The sequence below is a fragment of the Oreochromis niloticus genome, linkage group LG10 (assembly GCF_001858045.2).
Source record: "Oreochromis niloticus isolate F11D_XX linkage group LG10, O_niloticus_UMD_NMBU, whole genome shotgun sequence".
Classification (NCBI taxonomy): Eukaryota; Metazoa; Chordata; class Actinopteri; order Cichliformes; family Cichlidae; genus Oreochromis; species Oreochromis niloticus.
Genome location: NC_031975.2, coordinates 15,148,207 through 15,166,073, shown reverse-complemented (window position 1 = coordinate 15,166,073; position 17,867 = coordinate 15,148,207). Strand labels below are relative to the sequence as shown.

The 17,867-nt window shown below is 40.5% G+C and overlaps 1 protein-coding gene across 1 annotated transcript; it reads right to left on the bottom strand.

Annotated features, from left to right (window-relative positions):
- Positions 1–5,143: 5,143 nt before the first annotated feature.
- hunk (hormonally up-regulated Neu-associated kinase) lies at positions 5,144–15,095 on the bottom strand. The gene is made up of 9 exons (XM_003446883.5): positions 14,338–15,095; positions 11,439–11,731; positions 10,779–10,834; positions 10,444–10,579; positions 10,222–10,349; positions 8,910–9,036; positions 8,629–8,797; positions 8,218–8,380; positions 5,144–7,513 (listed from the first exon to the last, which is right to left on the bottom strand). Exons 1-9 carry the CDS (start codon positions 14,575–14,577, stop codon positions 6,765–6,767), a joined length of 2,061 nt encoding a protein of 686 aa, XP_003446931.2. The 5' UTR covers positions 14,578–15,095; the 3' UTR covers positions 5,144–6,764.
- Between the last annotated feature and the right edge of the window lie 2,772 nt (positions 15,096–17,867).

Below are 17,867 nucleotides of genomic sequence, written 5' to 3'. Positions count from 1 at the left end.
ATTTAAGTCATGGAGACAGTCTGGTGCCATCTTTGTCTTTGTTTCCCACAGATTTGTTGGAAGGTCGGTTAATAAACGTCTTCATCTGGGAGGTTCCCAAATGTAAGATGATCTTAAGTCTTTGTTCAACTTCACCCAGTTTAGATTAACTAATAAAACGTCTCTGCAAAGGCTGCCGCCCTCTCAAGGTTGATGACCTTCCTCTGTGTCTGTGATGGAACTATGTAACCGTCCAGTGGGTGACTCGTCTGACGGAATAACCCCAATCCCCTCTGAGTGCTCAAACAAAGCCTCCTACTTCATTAGAAACATCTGCTTGTTTATTTCCCCCTGCGTCTTTGTGTACGACCGTGGCTGCCAGGTAGTCTGGCTGCCTCTCACTCTCTCCTCCTCTTCCTCCTCCTCCACCACCTCTGCTGGTGTGAGGGAGGCTGTACTGGTCTGTGTGGCTGGACCTGGATGTTCAGGTTGTCTGTGTGCAAACATCCCTGGTGTGTGTAGCAGGTTAATCGTCTGTTTTTCTCAGACACAAAGCCTCGTCCCTTTGCCAGTGACACCCTGGTGAGAGTGTGTGCGTGTGTCTATCTGTATATGTGACGAGCAGGGGGCTGAAAAAGGGATTAGTGTCATCAGGACCTAAGCCTCAACAGACTGACAAAACTAAATTCCTGCTGAACAGTAAGTGGTCAGTTTGGCCACACATTAAAAGGAAGTGCCAGTCATCTGACGAATCAGAATGATTATTTTTTCTTTTTTTTTCCAAAGAGAATTATTAATCATATTATTGACAGCAAAGTCACAATTGTTCAACTTCTGTTCTAAATCTGGCAGGAAAAGGTTAACATTCCTCTAAAGTGATAAAAATATCCACTTATACTACATTCATATGGGGATTGTCGTGTTGGTGCGGTGTTTATCACAAGCTTATTATTGCTACTTGATCCGTTTATACACAGATTGATTTTAAAATAATCTGTTTTTCCAATAATGCTTCCCGAGACTACATAGATTAATGGCTCTATAGTCAGATTCTTACAAAAAGCAGTCTGAAGCTTTACCTCACCAAATACTTTTATTGAAACTCTGCTATTCTTTGCATAAATTGTTCAACCTTGAAAATGTGAGAGGTTAAAAATCGTTTTCCTCAAGGTTACTTAGGGACTCACAGTCTGGTCCTTCAATATTTGGATGGTACTGTTTTTTTGCCTCTGTTCACCACAATAACGGACATGTTGCAATAACAGTTTAGGAATTACAGCCATTTCCGCAGGCTGAACAGTAATTTGAGAAACAACTCTAGTCGGTCTGAAAATGATGGACACCAGATGCTGAGTTTCTTGCCATATGATTTCTTCAGTTGCTGTTTGTTTCTGGGTCTTCCTGCCCTGAGTTTTGTCTTCAGGACATAAAGAAAGGTCTAATCAGGTCACATCACTGGCTCAGCTCAGTCAGCTTAGAAACAGTTGATATGGCGTGGAAAATACAAAAAAACTAAACAAGAAGCACTCCAAGAGGACAGTGTTTACTTTTAAGGGAATAGTATTGTAATTTAAATATATTTATTTTGTTATTAAGTTTGCAGTGCATTAAAAACAAGTGGAAAGTGCAAGATTCTGTTATTTGCCCTCTTAAAATTGATTTTAATATACTTAAAACAATAATTTTGAACATATTTATTTATTGGTTTTCATTTATCTGGAATTATTCTTTTTGTCTTGACAGACTTTCTTTAAAGATTTTGAGGTAAAATTGAAAGAAAGGCAGATGTGAAATGTAAAAGTGAGGTCAGAGGTGAAATGTGACATGATATTTGGAGGGAAACTATAAATATTTGATATTTAGAATCTTCATATACCAGTATAAAAGTTGCCAATACAATTAAAGGCAGTAGAAATTTTAAGTTCAATTTTAAAGATAAGACTTGATGAAGAGATCAGAGGTAGCGTGATATTTAGATTCAAGTTCAATATTTTGTTCATTGGTATCACATGTGGGGTTGAAATGTTCCCATAACTTATTTGAGCTGTATGTTTACCTGTGCATTCTTTCAAAAAGGTCTTATGGAGTGATGAATTCAAATTTAAGATTTTAGGGTTAAATTTTCATCAACATGTAGTTCACTAGTGAGGTACAACAGTGAGTGTCTGACTGTGAAACAGGGTGGAGGCTCTGTCATGGTTTAGGGCAGCATTTCAGCGCTGAAGAATAAAGATCAACTCTGTTTTTGCCTTACATACTGCATTTCCATGTGTGTTCACACATTTCAATAAGTCACAGCTCCTTTTTCCCATTTTCCTTGCAAAATATAAAGAAGAAAATGTTGCCTAAAGACGTTTGCACAGTATGTTATGTCTAAAATGGGTGTTACAATTCAGATTACTATGATACAAGTGGTAGCTGACAGGCTATGAGGTGGTGCATGCATCCAGGCACTGGGGATGTGGCAAATAGTGGCATTTATGTCACTGGTGCTGTAATGGTAGAAGTAGTCGGGCGAGAAAAATGACTTTGATAAACAGGTTCTAATAGCTATTTGAGAGAAGCTATGTTATTTGTTTTTAATGCCCTTTGTCTTTATTTGCAAATGTATTCAGAGTGCTGCCATTGAAATACTGAAAGGTTTCTATCCATCTTTCCAGTTCAGAGGATTGTTTTCTTAGTGACTGTTAGAGCTGTTAGTGTAATGTGAGTTGCTCACATTTCAGAAGGTGAATCAACAGATGTAAGATCTCCAAGCAGACAAGCAGATGAGAAAGCTGCAAATGAGCTGGTCTGGATGAGTTAATGTTGACGAACTGTTTCTACGCCACTGACTATTTTTTTACTGACTATTTTTTTTACAGCAGCTATTAGGGCTTCTTGATGCATAGTATATTGTATATTAAACCCAACGGATTGTTGCGGTTAGACCTTTATATACAATCATAGGTATGAATGTCACTCCTAAATTTGAGCTTTTTTCATGATTTTTTTGAACAGTTCTTTTTCCAGGGTGGAGTGATTGTACAGCATATACCTTTAATGATTTAAAAAGAAAATTTAAAAAAAATAGGAATTGGGAGCAAAATTTTGAATTTATTTTGGATTTTCGACATATTTGCTCGAATATATACATGCGCTTTTGGAAGTTTTCTGGCTGCATATTTGACCCTCATTATAGGCAGAATTTAAATAGGTTGATTTTCCAGCTTAGACGTGAGAAACTACCAGTTGCTGTTAATTGTAATCACTAACAAGAAGTTAACAGGCATCTTCTTGTCAAATTAAAATGCATTCAGCTCCACATATTAAAAGAAGTAAGTGAAAGTATGTATATATTTGAGCCTTTATACATTTGACCCTGTGTGGATTGGAGTGTGAATTATTCCACCCTGGAAAAAAACTATTCAAAGAAATCATTAAAAGACACATAATAACCATCCCCCATAATTAGTGTTACAACATCTGTATGTGCGTCTTTTTAGAGGTCTCCTATCGACTCCTAATTTTATCTTTCTACTGTTAATGGTGGTAATGCTAAATTTATTAAAGCGTCACTTGATCGTAGACTTCGACCAGGTTACATCTACCTCTGTGACAGTGTTTTACACTCTGCTACATGCTGTGAAGAGGTTTAATCTATGCCAATAATTCCATGGTATTCTAGGTAGTTACAATGTAGTTAAATTGCCCTAGGTGTGTTTTCTTTTCTTCTTCCCACTGAAAGCGTCCTTTACTTCCTAAATTCCTGTGAACAGCTAATGAAAAAAAACTGCCCTCCAGAGCTTTTACTTTGTAGAATTTTTAATGAAATAACAAGGCCACACCTGGCCACCAAACCACTGCTGAGTCATTTGTCTAATTACTTTGGAGCCTCAGGAAATGCAGATACTATGTTAAGAAAAATTACTCTAATTCATAAATATATTAAACGTTAATATCATTTAAACCCTTTGAACTAAAGCTACAGGTCTACACCTAAGTTATAGCTTAATTGGTTTCTGTCCTTTAAGGTGGATTTGAAGTGAAGCAAATTGCATTGCCCTTCAAATGTTTATGGCTTTGGCTGTATTTTGTTCAGCCAACAGCGTGTGAGATTCATATTAACACCAGAAAAAAGCAAATGCTTGTATTTGGGAAATGGGCAAGAGTTTTCGTGCATTCGGTTACAACCACGGTTTATTTTGCCGTAAATGTGATTCATTGATTTTGCTGAAATAAGTGGTAGAAACTGTTACAACATGTCCTTCACCACCACAATCTCTCACCTCAGTTTCTGGAAACAATACGTGTTTAGTCAAAAGTGGCGCCTTTTTGGGTCCTTGTCTTTATCAGTTAACGGTAAATTACACAATTACCGCAGCAACACTCAGCTATATCTCATGACAGTATCTGTTTGTGTGCCGTAATATCCTTCATGCATAGTATTCCTGGTCAGAGCTTGTTTATGTCACCAGATCAACCAGGGATTTTGATTAACCGTTGGCCTGTCGTTGATAAACAAAAGGCTCTGGCTTTAACATATTTGAGGGCTCCTCTTGCCCCTCTGCTTTTATCAGCTTAGCCACGCTGATTTAATCGGACAGCCCTGTTTGTGGTGTCCTGTGCATGTGCTTGTTTGTCTCAAAGCTCTGGTGATCCCCCTTCTGTGTCTCGACAGGGCAGCGTCACCCAGAGAGGTTTAGGGAGGCACAGCTGAGTAGATTAGTGTCTATAACGTGTGTGTTCGTGAGAAGGAAGGGCTTGTAATGTTTGTGTGAGTGTGCGAGTGTGCATGTAGTCAAACCAAGGATCATTCAGCTGTTGCATGGGAGTGTCATGCTGTTTTTAACCTCTCATAGGTGTTTCGTGGGAAATGCATATGGTATGTGAGACAAGTGGCACATTCAGTAACGTAAATCCTTTCACACTGTGAAAGCCAATCGTCATCAAGTCCTCTAGGAGATGAGAGCTTTAAGGATAGATGTCAGATTTTATGTAAAGTGTACATAAATTAGCAAGAATATTGGATTCTGTTGAGTACCATATTATTACTTAATGATCATAATTAAAAGTTTGTGTATTTTCAATGAGTCTCAGATGTGCCATGTGAACATGTGACGTGCAAGAATGAAGCCAGACAGCATGCAGGTGCGTTTAAAGGACCAGATAGACACATAAAGGATTCAGTATAAATATTTAAAATACTTTATACAGCATAGAAATCTCTTGACACTCAAACAAAACCATCCTTTACAAAATCTTAAAAAAAAGACACCCCCCCCCCACCCAAGTCCATATCAATCTCAGTATCAACCAGAAAAAAGGTACAAAGACATAATTTCAAATGCTGACAACACAAGTTTGACTCATGCAACTTTTCATTTGGACATGAAGAGATTCTACAGTATTTTAACAGTGAGAAGCCTCGTGTGCCCGTGGAAGCCTTTTTTTTTTTTGTTCGTTTTTTTCCCCTTTGTTTTGTACAGTCAACTAATTTGTGACAGTGTCGGCTCAGATAAACGTCTTAAACTTCTGTTCATACAGAACGGAGTAAGCAACAGGAACACAGGAGCTGCACTGTTATTTACAGGAACATTTTTCACATGTCTCAGAGCTCTTGGCAAATACTCATCATTGCAGTTAACACTTAAGACTATTGCACAAACTACAGCGTTAAGACAAAAGGAAGTGAATTATTTCCGCAGATGATCCTAGTAGCAGTTCTTTCCACTTTCATACACTCAACCTGTGGTGAGGTTGATCTGTTTCATAAGGCTTTTGATGCTCTATTCTTTTTTCTTTTATTTATTTTATTACAAACTGACTAGGAACAGGCATATCCTGCTGTGAGAAAGTCAAGACTTTTACAGATTCCCTGTGGGTCTTAGAGGTGATGCAACACTTGTGTATAAAAAAGTTGCTATCAGTGCTGAGTGAAGGTTTATGAGGGCGTTTATATAAAAGTGAGAATATGCTTCTACTCTTGCAACCTACGGCTATTTTAGTGTGTTGATTCTAATGGCAACACTTACACACTGCTACACTGTGACACGATCCACACAAGCATGTCACAGCCGACTGCTGTTCCACATTTAATGCATGAATAAATGCAGTGAGGTAAAAGATGTTAAACACCGTTCTAACTATACGTTTTGGTTTTCAAGAATAGTGCAGTGAGCTTCTTCATCCAGTCAGCATAGGACACAGTGCCAGCTGACTGGATGTCAGTGGCTATTATACAGAGTTTTCACAGAGACAAAACATTTATACATGTAAAATCAGGGTTAGGGTAAAAGTTGGGGTCTGTTAGCTGGTGTGAATCAGTTTGCGGCTCAATTAGTAACCAGTTACACCAATGTTACATAAGAGAGTATCTCTAACTTGGTCTATAATACATCGTTCAGTGTGTACTCGTGTGTGTGTGTTTGTGTGTGTGTACAATTGTTATTGGCAAGGCTCATATTACACGATGTCCCATGTCCACTCCGTATTTAGGACACAGAGAGATTTAGTCATTGCTCACGGATCCGTTCAGATCTTATCTCCTCAGTGTCACTTCTCACATTACATAATAAGTGTGGTAACAAGAGGTAATACATTTTATATTCTCACCACCTTTTTTTTTTCTTTTTTTAAATAAGTCTGTCATGAAAAGTGGCTCAGTCGCAATAAAGGGACAGTTCACAGTTCAAAAGGCCGCTCTGGAAGACCTCTCCCAACATAAAAATGTTGAAAGGGGCCTCGAGTTCAGTCCAACTTTTTTTTTTTCTTTTTCATTTATTTATTTTTTTAAATCTTGTAACTCAGCAGAGGGTTTTTAGTGCACCTGAAGCACAGAGGAGAGTCTGCATGGGGTAGGGAGGAGGGGACACGACTTCCTCGACGACTTGTTCTGGCCGAAATGTAAATGGCTGCAGCTGGACCTTCTTCTTTAGGATCTGTCCGATTCCCATCGAGGGGAATTTGCTGCGATGCGTTGGGCTCTCGGGATCACTGCTACCGCTGTTGGAAGGAGGACTAAAAGCTGAGGTAGGATTGAGGGGACTGAAGGCAGACTTTGGAGGGCTAAAAGCTGAGCTCCCTGGGGGACTTCCTATAGTGCTGGGAGGGCTACCACTAGTGTCAGAAGAACCACACCAATCTGTCGAGGTGCTCTTCTTGGGCTGTGGATTGACAATGAGGACAGGCGGACTGGGGATTGTGGCTTTTTTCAAGTAAGAGGAGTCGGGCTGGAAGGCGGAGACGTGGCGTGGAGGGGAAAGGGTCCCGTTAGTCAGCTTGTACCAGGGCGAAGATGGGGTGTCTTCGATTTGTTCGGCTTTGGCGAGCGAGCCGAAGGAATGCATGCCAATCGGCGACGGCGCGGGAGGAGCGGGAATGTTGTGTTCTGGGCTCGTGTTGACTTGCGGAAGGGTGGCCAGGCGCCTCCGTTGCTGTGGCGTGTTGGGGAATAGAGGGTGGATCTCTAGGTACTCCATGGAGGAAGAAGCAACGGTGCCTGGAGGTGCCAGAGGTGAATTACGGTGCCCACCAGTTATGGCACGCAGTAAACCTGAGGATGAAATTAGAAACACTTTAGCTTTTGTGAAACATTGTTTTTTGCTGTAATATTTAATGAAGATTAAAATTAATTAATTAAAAAAGTGGGAACTCCATCTTTTCTTAAACCTCTGCCTGAGTAGCCATTGTCTGTATGCCATTAACAAGATCCTGACAGACACAATGATCTGACAGCAGATGTAAAGCCAAAGGTACAGAAGACAAATCTGTAACACACAGACTTTCTCAATACCACTTAAAGGTAAGTGAGAAGGGAGTTTAAATGTGTGCTAATCTCTCTCGTAAGCTTGATTCAGTTCAGTTATTTCTATATCATGAACTTACGTCTGCACTATGCTCTCTTAAGTAATTTCTGATTAAGATTTTAGTGTTTCTGTTTGCCCCACGAGTGACTGGCAAGTTGTCCTGGATGTTTCCTCTCAGATGGATGAGTGGGTGGTTAGATGGATGAACGGACAGACAAACAGTGGATGGATGGATGGAAGGATGGATGGATGGATGGATGGATGGATGACTGGGTAACTACGTGTGTGTGAAACAGGTCGCTGTACAAGAACATGCATGCTCAGTCAACCTACCCTGTATGAATAAAAGTAAATAAAATGGATACAATAAATAAAGTGAACATTAAAAAATATATACTGCTTCCTAATTGTTGTTTTAATTATTTTTGCACTGAACTGTGCAAATCCTCACCTGTTCTGTGCTTCTTCTCCTTGCTGGGCCCCTTGCTGACAGCCAGGTAGACGGGCGTCTGTTTCGGGGGGATGGTCAGCTTATCGACGTGCTTCCTCCACTGGGTCTGGAAGTATTCGTTTTTCTGCTTTTCTCCTCTCTTTTTCTCTTGGAACTGCATCTCCTTAACAGACACATAAGCAACATTTAAAAGCCAACTCTATGTGTTGTGCAGCCACGTGTTGATGACTGAATGTTTTCCGTCATCCCGTCACAACACTTAATTGCTGTGAAAAACACTCCTGGTCCTTTTGAAATATTACTATGACAAACTCCTTGGAAAAAGGGTGTGCAAGTGAGTAAAATAAACGTTTCTCACTAAACTCACTTCACTCACTGACGTCAGACAGGAAAGTATATAAATATACGTACCCTGTACTCTTTGGAGAGTCTCTTCATTTTCTTGTTGAGGAGGAAGTAGACAGCCAAAGTGTGGCAGGCGCGATTGGTGAGGACGGCGCTCAGAACTTCACTGTGCTTGTAGCCCATCTTCTCCGTCATATGCAGCAACACCGTGTGGTTGATTTCTTCAATGTGGATCCTTAACGCAAAAAAAAAGAATATTTAACGATGCTTGACAAATTAAGCTTTTAAATACAAACTACAGCAAACACAAACTTTAATCTGAGCAATTTAAATCTGTGTACATCTACCTGTTGAGGTATGGTGCCCCTGTGTTCTTATTGGCCAGCTGAAGCCAGGAGTCAGCCATCACCTGGTGGATATTGGGACGCTTGTTGGGGTCTGGCTCAAGAAGCTTCTTCAGAAGACAGATGGCAGCTGAGAAACGAGAAAAATCAAAATGTGTATTGTTATTCTTTCTGCACGCTCATCAACGCGTAAAACAGGAGCAGCTTTCTCGGTGCTGAAACACGTTACGACAAGTTTTAGAATCATGTCGTGTTATCATTGTGTTTATGCCCAGGCCACAAACTTGGCTCTCTTCCTCCACATCCTTAAGATTCAAGATTCTTTTGAATTACCAACGCTGCAAAATGAAACTGCTTTTGCAACAACAAAATAGATGAAACTGATAAAGTAATTATCATTATTAAATCAACTGTTTCATAACTAAAGCAGTTGCATGTCGTTATAGTATAATAGGTGCTTATAGAAGTGGGTTAAGTTATCTCCCCTTAGTTTGCATATAAGCGGCATGCAAGCGACTGTTCTGACGTGCCGTGAAGGAGTGACTGCAGAACGAGTGCAGAGATTGTGAAATGAATTTGATACCTGATATTCTCGTCATACCTATGCACACCCTTTCCACAACGCACGCAAGCTTCTGAGGAACTACCTTTGAATTTATCTGTGTAATTATATCTAAATATATATGTAGGACATTTACACTATATTCTGTGACTCTAAGGCAAAGTCAAGCCTATGAGCAATTTTACTTTCTTAAAGTCTACAAAAACATTGAGAAACCCTCTCAGGAACTGAATGATTTGCTTGAGGAAACAAAACAAACAAAAGAAAAACTGTAGAAAAAAATCTGAATCTGTGCCAGCGGCTTCACTGGAAGAGCTACCTAATCCCTGATAAAGAGGCACAAAAGGTTATCATGTTTCGACTCTGAAGGAACGCTTACCAGTGAAATCACCGAGAATTTCTTGCTTTCTTATGCAATGATGTGCACGAATGTACATTCCTGCGCCCGTCACCTGTTTTTCTGCTTTTTTGCTTTTCGGTTTTTAACTGCATTTAAGCAGGATATGTGAAAACAGAACTTCTTTTTGAAGGGTTTAAAATAAGACGTAATAAAGAATCTTAAATATGTCAAAGCCACTAAGCCTCAAGTTATTTATCCTTTTGCTTCTAGAGTTTTAAATAAGCAGCTTTTAAAATCATTTTTCAAAATTCTGAAGGCCAACCAGTCAGATTTCATTCACATCACAAAAACCCTCCACTTTTACGTTTTATCTGCACACAGCAGGTTTGTGCCGTCGTGTTTTCATTACTTACCCGTTGACAGCGTGGGAGGTAGCGGGTTCATCTCCTTGTCCACCATCTTCTGGTGCAGGGCCCGAAGACTGAACGGCTCCACGGTGAATGGGAGTGTCCCAGTCAGCATTGCGTACATGTTAACACCACTGGAAGACCCAAATACACACTTCAGCTCTCTGTGCACTCATTAAATAAAACTGATGTTTATTATCAAATGTCTAAAAAGAACCTTAAACTCACATGGACCAGACATCCACTTTTGGTCCATACTTTTTCCTAGAGAGTAGCTCAGGGGCGGCGTAAGCTGGACTTCCACACTGGGTGCTGAAGGGATCAGAGTATCCCAAGATGCCAGCACAGTTACTTAGGCCGAAATCTGAGGAAAAGGAGTGGTAGGGTGAGTGGGTTTATTATTTCAGCTTGCCCATTAAAGAAACACAGGGGTGTTAGCACTTTGGTGAGAGCTTAGGGAACATTACTCTTTCCATGTGGATTCTTGTATTTCTGAATACATGTACAGAATTTCTGTATAACGTTTTGTGCACAGAAAAAACATTCAGAGCATCGGGGCTTACCTATAAGCTTTATGTTGTCCTGCTCATCCAGTAGGAGGTTTTCTATCTTGAGGTCCCTGTGAAACAAAGGTCCATGTTTATATTAGATAACCTTATATTAGATAATTAGATAACCTTTAGTATCACACAATCTACTCCCCGCCTCTTGAACCGTGACATAACCCCTCCTAATGTGGGTCATGCTGCTTAATTTTCATAGTCTATTGTGTATCTTCAGATCCCTCCTCAGTAGCAGAAATCCTGTTATCTACAGAGGCCATCTCACGGTGATAGAAATTCAGTTCCCAGGCTCTAAATAACAAAGACTATTCCTCACAAGAGCTTTGGGAAACATATGCAGCATGTTTTTTCCCTAAATCTCAAACATTTTTATCATGTGAGAAAACCCTAAAATTAACAATATTGTGACTGCATTGCTGTAAATTTTTTGCTCTTAGCACCTAAATGGAAAACATTAAATTATTACAATGCAGTTATTGTGAAGACAGATCTGCTTTCATGGATTAATAGTAATGTGCATAAGAAAGACTTAACCCACACTTTGGGAAAGAGGATCATGTCTGACCCAGAAGTCTTAAAGTTACCTTTGACCCACATCCAATGGCACAGTCATTATATGCTTATATACTTATTTTTTTGGTTTGGTTTGGGTTTTTTTACCTGTGAACCACACCAGCCCTGTGCAGGTGCTCTACAGCCAGCACCAACTGTCGGATGTACTTCTGCGTCTCTCTCTCATCCAGGCGTTTCTTGTCGTAGATGCGGTTCATGAGGTTCCCACCGGGACAAAGCTCCATCACCAGGTAGTAGCTGTTCTCTGTCTCCAAGATGTCCAGCAGCTGAGTGATGTTGGGGTGGCGGATCATCTGCTGGATGTGACCTTCTCTCCGCAGGTTCTTGGTAACATATGAGTCCTTCTTGGCCTTCCTCTTGTCGATCACCTTCACCGCCACCTGAAAAAAAACATGCAGGAGGAGAGAGGAGGGTGAGTTTATTTTTATTTTTATATTTTACAAAGCACTAAGTTAACAGCTATTGTTGGCCTTGTAAACCGTGCCGCATGCAATATTGTGAATAATATCCATGGAGAAGGGAGCACAGTGCTGATTTCAGAGCGCCTTAGCGTAACAGGTGAAGAGCTGCTCAGAGTATGTAACTCAAAACTGACCTCTCCCTCACAGCTGTTACTAGTGGGGGCGCCACAAGGCCCTGCAGCTGAGGGGGAAGTATGTGTGTGTGTGTGTGTGAAGGACCCGGAGGGGTTAATGAACCATCATAAACTGGGATGAAAAGCAAATGTTACCCTATATGCTGAGAAGGCACCACGGCCAAATGGACAGTTAACATTCCCCCATTTGTCTAGGTTTAGTTGCAGCCAAACACACAAGAAGCTGAAACAAATACAGATGGAAAGCCACAGAATCTCCTCACGAACGCCCCAGAACATGTCCTTTAACTCAACGACTCTCCTTCAGTTTTATTGATAATTACATTCAATAACATACCCATCTACTCTATTTCATCCATGTCTCCTTGTATCCCGTCTAGACTGAGTTCAAGAGCATGGCTACCACGCACAACAAATCATCTCAAGGAGAGCCCACAGACATGGAAAGGCATGACAAGTGAACCTAATCACCATATCCATTAATGAAATGGTGAGGGCCAAAGTGGTAGCGTGTGCGTGTGTGTGTGTTTTCTCTTTCTTCTGACCTTCAGCTTGTCTTTCATTTTTACTTTCATCCTTTCAGGACTGGTAATTGATTCAGCGCTGAAAACCTTTTTACAACTGCTAATTAAACCTGCCTGTATGTGCATGCATGTGTGTGTGTGCGGTGTTCTGTCACGATAATAGATGGCCTGTGTCTACACAATGTAGCATGGATAAGGGTGCGGGGTATGTATGGGGTGGGGTGGGCACTGTATTTACAGTTGGCTACTCTATACGAGGAGGGGGTGGGATATAGAGGGGGAGGGGTGTGCACTCTTGCCTGGGGGCTATTGAGGGATTCGGTTGTTTATCATCAGGCACCCCTCAGACAGAAAGGGGGTGGGGGGGTATGGAGGGGAAAGTGGGTTACAGACATAAAAAACACACACATATGACCTCCTGAGCCGCCTGCCCATGACAGCCCCATCTCTTACCTCTGCTCACCCCCACACCCCTTTTCTGCTTTTTAAATTCCATGCATTTACTCTGACTTTCTAGTAATGTAAAAAAACATAAAAGTGAGGGTGGGGGGATCTGGGAATGCTCCTGTATTTCCTTTTCACCCCCATGTGCTTGAATAAACTCAATACCCTCCTGTTCCCTGCAAGCGCCTGTTGGACGCCTGTATTCAAATGAGTGAGGGAGAGTGTTTGGATGTGCGATTGCCAGCGTTTGCATCATCCTCAACAAAGACATTGTGAGTGGGTGGGTGAGAGGAACGTTTGCTTTACAGCAAGGGAGGAGCTGAGTGTGATCCGAAATATTTTTAATATGCAAATTTAGGAATTTTCAGTGACACATGCGCAAATTATAGCCTGCGCATCACCTATAGAAATGGTATGCATTTAACGCAGGAGCGAACAGTAAAAAAGAAAGAAAGAAAAAAAAGAAGACGTACTTGTTTTTCCAATATGCAAATTTTTTGGCTCCTTCTCAAAAAAGCTTGAAGAGACAAAGGCAACCAGTGGCCAATGGTAGCCCGTATCAAACCCCCCCTGCGATGGCGGAATCATAATGAGGCTGAAGCCCATTTATCAACGACAAGATTTCATATTCAAGTAGCAGCTCTGCTCTCTCATAGGCCCGGCAGTTTTCCTCTCTGGTCCTGTCACACTCTAGCGCGCCCACCGCGGGGATACGGTGAGATCACCAGCAGCAGCAAACAAAGCATAGGTTCAGAAACGCAGGGCGATCAACGCGTTATCCGCGGGGTTGGAGAAGGGACAAAGACACATAGATAATTGTGTCTCTCTCACGCACAATTAGCAAATATTGTCACTAGAGGAGCTCCTGCTGTGCACAACCTATACTCGGCATTCAGCAGCTGCTGGTGTGGTGCAGCATGCGCTAATTAACAAAGGCGCAATCAGAGCTGATCACTTTCTCTGAGGAGAGAACCGCTAATTAGGAAGTCCTGGATTGGCGCATTGTATCTCAATATAAACAACTTTTCCCACTGTTCACATGCAGGCGAAAGGAATGCGTTGCCAAGCAAGCATGACATCTGATACTGCCCAGATGCCATGCTGGGCAGTATCTGAAATGTAATTTAAAACCACTACAGACGTTAAGCAATAAATGGTGAGGCACAGTCAAAATTAAAACTCCGCAAATTAAAAAGAAAATTCATTAAAATGACAAAAAGGCAATGAATTATAAGAGTCAAGCCAACTGTTAATTCCAGATGACATGTCATGAGATCACAAAATAGATTTTAAAATTGTGCAAATGAAAAATATATATATATATATATATATATATATATATATATATATATACACACACATATACATATATATACATATATTAAGAAGCGATGTTTTATACAGTCTGTTGCGGTCCGCTTACCTTTTCTCCTGTTAATGCATGGAGACCTTCTCTAACTTTGGCGAACGATCCTTCTCCCAGCTTCCTCCCGATCATATAGTTCCCGACCCGTTTGGTGTGGTAAAAGTTCTTGAGGATGTCCGTTACAGGACTGCATAGGGAGGCCGGTAGGATACTCTCATTCCCGGCACTGTTTGGAATTTTACCCTCGTATAACCCGTGCCCGTTGTCCACTACCATGTCGCTGTCTGCAACAGGCATCACAGCTCCCTTGTCAAGTGTCCCCTTTTAACAAGGGAGGATAATACGCAGTCCGAATCACACCCACTTTAAATGCAGGTATTAAATGCTTAACGTCCGGTAAAGTATCTTAACTCCGTTATCTGCGTAATAACAAATTACGAGTACCGGAGCTTGCGCCACCTGTTCACCCAAAGCACCAAGTGAGCGCACTCAGCAGTTTCCGAGACCAGTCTTAAGTTAATGAATGAGTTTAGATTTCAAAAAACGGTAGAAAAAAGGGGGAACAGACTCAGTGACTTAAGTTAGTAACCTGACTGCCACGATCTATTTTAACACTTAGGTGGGTTTAAAAAAAAAAAAAGCATAACAACAAGCATCGGCTCTAATGAAGGTGAGCTCTGCCTCTCTTCTCCAAACACGCTCGTCTCCTGATTAGTCTGAGAGCAAGCAGCGTGTTTTGCAGTTTGAAGCGACTTTCCCGGTCCTCCGTGTGGGCGTTGCTTACTGCGAGAGGGTAAGAAAAAAATGCACATGTTGTTGGTAGCCGGGGTAATTTTCAACCCAATCAGCGAAGGCGGGCGGAGCACGGATACAGCTCCACCCGGTACCACCGCCTCGCCGTTTTGCTGCATGCGCTTGGTGGTGCGCTCGGATTGTAGGTGTGAACAAGAAAACACGTGTAGTCAGGAGAGGGAGACAGCAACAGAATAACGATACATATTTATATATTTGTTTTAGTCCTCTTTTATTTCTGAGTGATTAATTTAGGCACAATTGTGCGTAAAGTAGCCTTCTAAACCAACACACCCATGCCTGTGCGCCAAGAGGATTCTCTTAGCTGCAGTGGCACATATACAATGACACATATGCTACTGGCAATAAATCATCCAGTTTAAACAATGTCTCTGACCAGCTAGCATATATTTGAGGATTTTTTTTCTCCCCTTTTGTGGTTGAACCCGGAGTTCTGCCAAAAATAGAAAGTTGTACTCTAGTAAACCAGAGTCAGACAAAGAACAATTTTCCTCCTCGGTAGCTGAGGTGTAGTCTCTGGCCTAATTAACGCTGGTGTTCATCACTCAAAGGAGGACACCTGCAGGGAGGGGCGAGATTTTCCTACTCTGTTTGTCTTCGGCTCAGGTTTGACTGACCTAATGTATGTTTTCCTACTCGGTAGACTTGCAAGCCCTGAAAAAATATTTTTTTTAAAAAACACCTGACAAGGAAATTTATGTAATCAAAATTGTTAAATAGTCCCTTTCACTTTATATTAAAAAAAAAATCCTGCCAGCATGAAGCATATGTTTTGAGTTTGTGTGAGAAAGTGTCAATTTAGCTTCTTATACGGGTTTAGTTTGGGTTACTTCTATTTCTGCTGTGTTTTGTTTTCCTCATTTCACTCGCATAGAAGGAGTGAGAGGAGTATATCTAGATATGCATATACAGTGCCAACTGGACCATGCTTTCTAGACACTAAACCAGACATTAGGGCAAAGAACTGATAGCACGAGTGCACCATCTATTGGAAGGTTTCTATACTACAAGCTCAGGCACTAAATCCTATGCATTAAAAGTAATAAGACTGCAGAACTTTAATGAGATCATCAAGTCAGTTTTATTTTGTCTACACAAGTAGTGACAGGTATTAAATACAAAATTACTCTAGGTCATTTTTGTTACTCTACACAAAACAGATTTATTTTGAAATACACTGAGACTTGGAAGTACTTCTAGGGTTAGGGTGGTCATCGGTGGTCAGATTTTAAGTCTGATGTCTTACATTACTTGTTTAAATGTCATGCTTTATTTTAGAATGTTTCACAAAGCGAACAGATGAAAGTTAACAAAATATTTAATAGTTTAATGATTTTAATATAATTCATTGCAGCTAATTTTGTTAAATAAGGGTGGTGTGGACTCTGGGGGTGGGGGTTGTTATTGCTCTCTGCTGAAACACATCTGGCGTTTTCTCAGTGATATGATATCACAGATGCATTTAACTTCGTGGAAATATTTTATTTACTAATTTGTGATGTAATCATTACTGCTCTGTTCTGTCAATAATGGAATCCAAACCCTCAGTAATCAGACAGTGATCTGAGTTATTTGAAACAAACAAATGTTATCTGATTAATGACACAAAGTCACACATAAAGCAGGCTGGTAAAAGTAAATGATTTTTTTTTTTTTACTTTTTTTGACAGCAGTAAGCAATCTGACTTTTCTTTTTGCTGCTTATAAGATTTCCACAACAGTAGAGAGGATTCGGACTATTCCTCCCCACAAAGCCTTTCAGATTTTTACATTTCCAGATTTTTTTTATTGTACAAGCTACAGCATTTTAGTTGAGTGGAAGTTCAGCACTCTGACTTGGCCATTTAAAACCATCTTTTTCCTCTTTTTCAATCATTCAGTTGTTGATTTGCACTTGGGGTCATTGTCTTGATTCATTAGCCTCTTTTAAACATCAGGATGGCTGCAGTAGCTGAAGCCATGTCGTCTCATATCTGCACACTGTGTTTACATTAGTGATGACAATAAAGTTTACTTTGACTTTGACTTCAGACTGATGCGCTGTTTCTTCAGTGACTACCGAGTGTCCAGGTCCTTAGGTAGTTAGGTAGTTAAGCAAACAATGGTGCCACTACCACTGTGCTCATAGCTTGGCTAAAGTTTTGGTGTGCTATGTAAGTGTAGTAGCTTGAAACATAATGTTGTGAACAAGGACTTCATAGAAATGTAACATATAGGTGGCACACATGACCCTCTTTTTAAAAAAACAAAAACAAAAACCTTTCTTTCTTTTTATTAATGTGTTCATTTCATGTTTTTCTTATAACAACAACTTTCTGCTTTGCTATTACTTCCTGATTCTTTTTTGCTTCCACTAAGTTTGCACATCATGTTTCTGGTGGCATTTTGTGGAATCTCACATTCCTTCTGTTCTTTTGAAAGTCATGTCGACTGAAACATGGTTCAAACAAACCTTTTTTCCTTGAAAAAGGCATTTTTTTAGTAACTGGAGTTTGTAGTTAATGCTTTTATGCACACGGAAGGACATCGCCACAAAACCACACTTTCAGGCACATCTCATTAAATGGAACATCATCAGTGGATCATCAGTGTACAGATTTTGGGGATATAACCCATTCTTCAAGCCTCCACTGTGAGTAATGACTGTGTTTAAAAAAAGACACAAAAAGTACACCTTCCTGGTTAATTTCTTAAAAAGAAACTAATTTAGCACAGAAATAATTTAATTAGCACTTCATTCAACACTTCTACTCTAAAAATGTCTAGAAAAGAGA